Raw genomic sequence first — 8,113 nt, 5'->3', positions numbered from 1 at the left:
AGGAATAAGAAGGGCAGGGCTAGCTCTATCTCTTCCCTAGCTATGGGTGAAGGGAACTAAAGGATGAACCCTTTGCATGGGTGAGCCTGGGGGGTTTATATAGGCCTACCCCCCGGGGTACAATGGTAATCTGGCCAGGTGGTAGGTCCCGCCCGTCAGTGACTAAGGAAGCCGGGTTCTCCGCCGGCTACTGGGGCCCGCCTCTGGTGGGCCCTGCCGGCAGCCGAGGAACAGGCCGACAGGTGGGACCCGCCGCCTGCGGGTCCCGCGGACGGCTCTCCACTGTTGCACCATCCGTGCTGACGGAGGCCGTGTCGGGCGGGACGTGGCTACAGTGCCGCGTCGGGCGGGTCGGCGGCCGCCTGGCGGCGGTCACCGTAGCCACGCGTCCGGGATTTGGGGGAGGCATGGCGCACTGTAGCCATGCACCAGCTTGTCTCTTGGTCGGGCCCAAACTCAGAGGAAGAGGATAGGCCGCCTGCCAGGAGTCGGCCCACGCCCTGCCGCCTTCTGGAGCGTGCTGCCTGCTTGGGGTCCGCCGCCTTCTAGGAGGTGGCCCTCTGGCTCCAGCCGGCCCCAAGGGCCAGCCTTGCGACCAGTCGGACTGAATGGCTTGGCCAGCCCCGATGTCTAAAAAAGTGTTGAAGTGTTGATGAGGCTACCCAGCGTCTATCCCCCCGTCACACTTCATCTCCTCCTTGCACCACACCAGCCATGGCATCCGGCTCCAAAGCCCTCTGGGACGACCTCTCCGGCAAAGAGAAGAAGGATCTCTCTGACATTGCAGCTGACTGGGTGGCCCGACGAGCCAGCCGGATATAGGCCGGCTTGCCGACGAGCTCTTCGGAGTCGGTGCCACCGCCACCACCTCGCCCGTCCATGCATGCCAAACATCCAAACAACCTAAAACAACAATCAGAAAATCTAACTGAGGTATATACAGGCTACCGAACGCCTGAATGAATGATATTGCAAAACTGCAAAGTGAACCGGCGTCGCTACCCCTAATCTCAATTGTATTCCGATTGATCCTGTCCCTCAAAAAAATTGTATTCCGATTTGATCCTAAAAAAGAATTGTATTCCGATTAACTTGTGTGTGTTATTGATCGATTTAGATTTATAATAGGAGTAGAGCGGAGCGTGTTTAGCCTCAAAAGAAAAGAAACGAGAAGAAAATCTGTGTGAGACGAGACGGAGACGGATCCCCTTGGACGAGGATCCTCTACCGTGCCCAGCGGCACGGTACTCTGCCGTGCCTTCTTACCCAGCGTACGCATTTGTATTGGGCCTATCAGCCTATGGGTCAGAAATTAGAACTAACAAGCCCAGCCGTTCATGGTTCATCTATGCACAGTTTAACTACGGTAATTACTTTGCCTCAAAAAAAAAACTAGAGTAATTACCTACTTATTATTGGAAATAAAAAGTTAAATTTTAATTAACAATACACATGAGCAACATTCTTAAATGAAAATGAACTCGTATTAGAAAAATGGTTTTGCTAAATCTCAGTCATATTCTACACGGAGCGATTTTTAATATTTTATATATTTCTTTCTCCTTTTTTTGATTTGTTATTGTTTAATCAGTTTGATTAGTATGTCTTTTTTGTCTTTTTTGCGTGCTAATTGTGTAACTGGAGTTGCATACTCGTCGACCACGTGACACTACAGTTGCACACCATATGCATGCCCGTCACTGCCCTTATGAGCACCTATGAAAGACACGTAAACACATTTACGCCCGCCCAACTGACGTGCACCTGTAATTACGTGCGATCCATGAACATGTAACTGCGGCCGCATGAATCCCCCGGATATGGATTTTGGTCAACCAGATTTTCGACGGATATGGTAGCGGATACGGTATCGGATGTGGATTATCCGGGCTTTTTGCAAATTATCTGAGGTTATCAAATAGGATTATCCGATAAATTTAGCCCAAACAACAAGTAGCAGTCTATTTTTTGGTAGGCCGCTCCGCGTGCAAGGAGCACCGCGAGGAGAAACAAAAAGGCACAAAAAATAAAAATAAAAGACCGATCCAACTGATAAAACAATAATAAGTAATAAAAATTAGGAAAAGGAAATATATGAAATACAAATTTCGCTCCGCATAATATATGACTGAGATACAAAATTGGTGTTTTTAAGATAATAACATTTTTTGCGGAAAATAATAATATTTAATTACTTTTTTCAGAAAAGTAATAGTTAATTAGTTAATATGCAGGGGTGTGATGCATTAGGTTTTTCTTTTGAGCGGTGTGTGATGTATCAGGTTTGCTAGGCTGATTGGATTCTGGCCCATATCTTCTTTTTTTAGGGGATATTCTGGCCCATACCAGTGCGTACCCCGGCCCCGGGTAGGAAGAAGGCACGGCAGAGGCAGAGTACCGTGCGTGCCGTAGAGGAGCCGGAGACGGATCCCCTTTGTCCTCTCAACCAGCCGTCCCTCCACTCGCGGGGGGGAAGCAAAGCAAATTACCCGCATCGGCGGCGCCGGCGATCCGCCCCTGCCTCTTCTTCCCCGCCGACTCGCTGCTGCCAAACCCCCCACCCCACCCGTAGTCCGACTCCGAGTCGCGCTACCACCTTCCTCCTCTTCCCCGACTCGACCGGCGCCGTGTTCAAAAGGCAATCTAATCCCCAAATCCTGCCCTAGCCTGTTGCGTTGCGGCGAGCTCAACACCTCCAGATCCATGGCGCTCCCCACCTTGCCCTTCAATCCCTCCACCCCGATGGGCCCCGGGTTTCCCGACTCGGCCATCATCTGCAAGGTGGCGCGTGTATCGGCGGACCGGAACGCGACCACCGCCGAGTGCCGCACCGAGGACGGCCAAGCCGTGGAGGTGTCCTTCTGGCTCGTCGACCCGCCGGGCATCTCCTACTTCTCCGTCAACTGCCCCGGCATGAAGCACCAGTACCACGCCTGGCTCATCTGCGCCGAGGACGCCTTCGTCCTCTTCAGCCTCAAGTTCTGGGGCCCCACCCGCTTCTTCGTCTACACGGCCGGGAAGCAGTCCCTGCGGCTGCTCCCAAACCCCAACCATCCCTACTTCGGCGGGCAGCAGTTTGGCCTCCTGCCCCGTGGCGACGCCGACGGCGAGCACTATGCCGTGGCCTTCCTCGACGTCAAGTGGACTATCCGAGACGATTTTTGTCGGTTTGATGCCTATGTCTTCTCGTCTGAAACACAGGCATGGACGACCAGGAAGGCCTGCCTATCAGACCCTGCTGACAAGCCATTGTGTTGTCGACATGCCTTGTTCAAGCAGATCAGGGTTGGAGCAAGCGCGCTGGGCTGGGTTGATACCTTCCATGGAATTCTCCTTCTTGACCACCTGTTTGGCAGGCATCCTGTCATCAGAATAATCCCGTTACCCGTGGCAACCGTCGGCTTGCCCGAGCCAACCAAACCGGAGGACAATTACTGTGCCCCTGAGTATTTTTACAATGTTGCCTGCTGCGATGATCTCATCAAATTCGTCCACATCGAATACGATGACCCTGATGCCATGACCAGAGGTTCAGGTTGGAAAGCCACAATGTGGAATATGAAGGTCTCTGAGGGAAATTGGTGCGAGCGCTACACGGTTGATGTTGCCAAAATCTCGGTTGACAAAAGCTTTTCTGCTAAATTGCCTCAGCTGTGGGATGATGAGACTCAACAACTGCAGTTGAAGAAGCTGATGTTCCAAGGCCCGATTCTGAGCATGCTCAATGACGATTCGCTTTACATGATGGCCAAGGTGAATGATGAAGACGACACAGCCTGGGCCATCACTATTGATATGGAACATGCAGCTCTCAAGGCACTGGCAAAGTTTTCTGTCAAACCGAAGCAACAACTCCTCACTACACTCTGCTTCTCATGCGTCTTCCCCAAGTACCTCAACATTCCCCCAGGTGCTTCTTCCTTCTTTCTCCCCATGTCATTTAACCAGCAATGCTATCTTTGAATTCTTGGTCTGTATGCTAGTAGGCTAGTCATATACGTAACTTGTAAGTGCTCATGAGAATGTCTCTGTTTTGACACTATCTGGGCTCTTTGGATTAATTAGTTTAGCTGTTCGTTAACATTAGAAATAGACTAGGGTTTCCCATGCATTGATTCATACTATGCTATCACTTGGATTCTTGGTTTTCTGTTTGTTATGAATGTACATTTCAGTACCGTGTATTGACGCTGTTGCCGTTGGACTTTTTAGCTGTTTGTTAACCCTCATCATACATGTTTACGCGATAGAAACTGGCATGAGGCAGCTGACGGCACACACAAAATGTTCTGCCAGTATGGACCCTTTATCTATAAAGACCTCAGTCATATAGGTGGACATACTGCATGCTAAAAGTATGCAAGGTGATACAGCTGCTGTCGTCAGCAGGGCGAAGTAACTTGTTCTATTAGCATAATGTTATGATAATTGAGGTCGTATAAACCGCCTCATCCCATTCCTTCTATAAGCAGAAAGGAATTGTTGATGCCAATTCAAATCCATTCCTGGAATAAAATTATTAATTAATAAAGTATCAAATGAGAGACAAGTTTATCCTCAAGTGTCGTTTGCACTACACAATACCGAAGCACAAGTAGCTCTTGTGCAAACTGCAAAGTGCCTTATCTATCATGAAAATGCCACCACGTTGTCATCCAAGCCTCGTGTGTTACAGCAGTCGGCTAGATCCAGTGTCCTTTCATCATTATGTGGTCAGTCCTTCATGCCATTTCTGGTCGACCAACTTCTGCACATCCCAAACCCCATTTTACCACTGTGTATGGCCTTGACTGTTGTGCTGTGTCGCTCTCTGGTACCAATGCATAGCTCACTGCTGTGACTGTGGCTATGCTAGCAACTTCTGTAGCCCCAGGGCTTTATCTCAAAAGTGTTCATCTTGTCTTCATGATTAGATTACGATCCTATGGTTCTGGGGGCACTAAGGTTGATGCCTTCTTCCATTAAAATTGCTCCCTTGAGAAGTTAATTGCAGTTCTCCCCAATCTTGTGTATGTAACTATTTATTTGTCCAATTATTCAGGGACAGAAATGTATGATCCCATGGAAATGCACTTTAAGAGGTAATTCATGTATTGCTATGCTACCATTACTTGTTCCAGTTCTCTATTTTTATTTGCACGACATCTTGTTGAATTCTGATGCTGATGTTGCATGACTGTTGCCAGGATGAGTTTGGCGCAGTTTGTTATGCAAGTGCAGCAGACTCGAGAATGGTTCAGGGAACTTGGTATTAGTCCGCTCTTGATATATTTAGCCTTTTATACTGACTTCTGTTCTAATATATCACATGTGCAAGTGAATGTTTGCCAACTTCAACCAAGTGGATGTTTAGGGTCTTGATCTTAAATGATTTTCCTTGTGGCAATATGCAAATGTGTTAGTTTAATATGCAATATCACTCTGATGGGGTCAAGTATAATATCTTTGAATATCTTTTGCTTTCCCCCTTCATTTGTGTCCGAGAGAAATGTTAAGCAAGTACTGCCCTCGAAGCATTATTTTCTGCTGCTGCACATATACGTTCTTACAAAGTTGTGACTGTCATGACTAGAAGATTCACATCTATGTGGTGCTTTGCAGATCTTTTCTTAGATTGTGACTTGCCAACTTATAAGGAATCCAAAGCACTGCTTACGGAGTGTTGCCCAGTATCCTCTTTGTGTGTACATATTCATGCGGTAAGTTCTGTTCTGGTGACTCATAGATGTACGCCTTAAACGTATATTTATGTTTGCTCCCACAAGCTTCAAATTATTTATCATCTTTTTGGACTACGCACACAATTGTAGCAAATTTATATTCCTCTAATATGCTCTTGGTTTCAAATTATGATATCTCAATTTTTCCTGAATCCTATAACATTTTGATGCAGCTACTGAAATATGCTACATGCACTGATGAAGCCTCCAATAATATGCAACATCTCTTACGGTATATAAACGTAGAAACTTGTTCATGCACTTGTTTACTCCAATTATATTCTGACTATAATGTCTATGTTTCCTAGAGCATTTGAGGGTTTTGATATGCTGCTAACCGAGTCATTTAATGAGCAAGCAAGTGATGATACCCTGAGGAGCAAAATCATTGTGGCCCTTCCAATTTTAGACAAGTAAGTGAAAACCATACACATGTCTGTTCTTTATCACCAAAAATAATCATTTGTTCATCTTTCTATATCTTCCCCCTCTTTGCAGTCTTCTGCAAAGTATGCTACCAACAGTGACTCCTGAAGAAAGGTACCAAGGAGTAGGAATATTTGAACAATATGAGAAGTCAGGCTATACGAAGAAGGGCCACCAGTCGTTTGGCTCTAATGCTGAGAAGGTTCGCCACAGCAAGAAGCGAAACCATGCCAAGAAAAAGACTCACAAGCAGCAGCGACATATTTTCAAGCGCAATAACTTTGGGGGGAATGTGGCTTTGAACCGCTGGCGGTACTTGGGCGGCTGCATGCTGATGTCTGTTGGTATGTTGTTACTTTGCTGGATGGCATGGAAGATCTTGCGGGAAGTGATCTTGCAGGAGATGCTATCTTAGGCTGCTTTCGTCCTGCTCTTTTGCCTTCCATAATTGTCCCTGTGCTGAAACCACCCTACGGAATCATGTACATGTTGTAGTTGTAGCCAGGTTTCAGGGCGAGTAAGTTGACCGCAGCTTGCTGCTGAACTAAACTGTACATTACCATAGTTACCTGCTCTTTCGGTGCATCGTATCTTGAATGATAGTTCTGGCTGTGGTTAATGTATGAACATGATGCGGCCTTTTTTCTTGACGATCATCTCCTTTATTCATTCATAAGGATGTTAGCATCATATATAACTGCGTCAGGGGTGGATTCCATCCCGAGACGGGCAGGGGGTCTAGTTATCATAGCCAGTTTCATGAGCTAGCTACCTGATTACTCTCTATTACAATGATCATATATAACAGTAAGATCTAGGGGGTGGCACTAGCTACTGAAGAAGAATTAGCATTGACTAGGGCTGTGGGCGGAGTTGTATGATGGGCAGGGTTGGAGACGAATATATAGACATACCTCTCGGGTCTTCTTTGTGGTTCCGCTTCTATTAATACCTACCTACCACTAAAGGGAGAGATGTGGTATTCTTAATCCGTCATTATGCATCTTTAACAAAAAAGCTCCTAACTTTTTTTGAATCAACCCACAATCTTGACCCCGTTAAATCCCGAACACTCGAATTTTAAACATGTCATCTTGAACGTTTTTTCATAAAGCTCCTAACTTTTTTGGAATCAACCCACAATGTTGACCCCAATAAACCCCGAACATTCGGATTTTAAACATGCCATCTTGAATGTTTTTTCATGGAAAGTTGACACGAGGTGGCAACTTTAGTTGTTACAACATGGCAACGTTGTCCCAAATTCGGTTTTTTGTTTGCAAATTGTCATGATTGTCAACCTCGCGTGAACTGACGTTATCATGAGAAACGTTCGGGCTGCCATGCTTAAAATCCGAACGTTCCGTATTTATCATTTTCGATCTCTAAAAGCGGTTCCCTCTCGGTCTCCCGTTTGGCACGCAGCTATGGGCCAGGAAAACGGTTTTCACATAGGTTCCTCACCTCACGTACGTGTTTGTAGGAGTTGTTGCTGCATGTGCATGAATTCACCAGGAAATTATATCAGAGCCCTGACGATCACCTTTTTGGGAATTTCGGATCCAACCACACTTGAAGCCCTCGCAGTCCAAGAAGCGCTATCTTTAGCGGATGATCTCTATGAATGGAGAATCTATATGCCATGAAAAACGTTCGGGCTCCCATGCTTAAAATCCGAAAGTTCGGTATTTATCAGTTTTGATCTCGAAAAGAGGTTCCCTCTCGGTCTCCCATCTGGCATGCAGCTATGGGACAGGAAAACGGTTTTCACATAGGTTCCTCACCTCACATACATGTTTGTAGGAGTTGTTGCTGCGTGTGCAGGGATTCAGAGGGAAATTATATCGGAGCCTCGACGATCACCTTTTTGGAAATTTCGGATCTAAGCACACTTGAAGCCCTCACAGTCCAAGAAGCGCTATCTCTAGCGGATGATCTCTACGAATGGAGAATCAATATTGCCTCAT

At 46.5% G+C, this 8,113-nt stretch overlaps 1 protein-coding gene across 1 annotated transcript; it reads left to right on the top strand.

Moving 5' to 3' along the window:
- The first annotated feature begins 2,407 nt into the window (after positions 1-2,407).
- Positions 2,408-6,815, top strand: LOC119274646. Its single transcript, XM_037555363.1, has 7 exons — positions 2,408-3,910; positions 5,042-5,081; positions 5,187-5,248; positions 5,602-5,699; positions 5,894-5,952; positions 6,029-6,133; positions 6,219-6,815. The coding sequence occupies exons 1-7, from the start codon at positions 2,704-2,706 to the stop codon at positions 6,559-6,561; spliced, it is 1,914 nt and encodes a 637-aa protein (XP_037411260.1). The 5' UTR covers positions 2,408-2,703; the 3' UTR covers positions 6,562-6,815.
- The last annotated feature ends 1,298 nt before the right edge of the window (positions 6,816-8,113 follow it).

Source organism: Triticum dicoccoides, chromosome 3B (assembly GCF_002162155.2).
Source record: "Triticum dicoccoides isolate Atlit2015 ecotype Zavitan chromosome 3B, WEW_v2.0, whole genome shotgun sequence".
Lineage (NCBI taxonomy): Eukaryota > Viridiplantae > Streptophyta > Magnoliopsida > Poales > Poaceae > Triticum > Triticum dicoccoides.
This window is presented reverse-complemented; position numbering and strand designations above follow the sequence as displayed.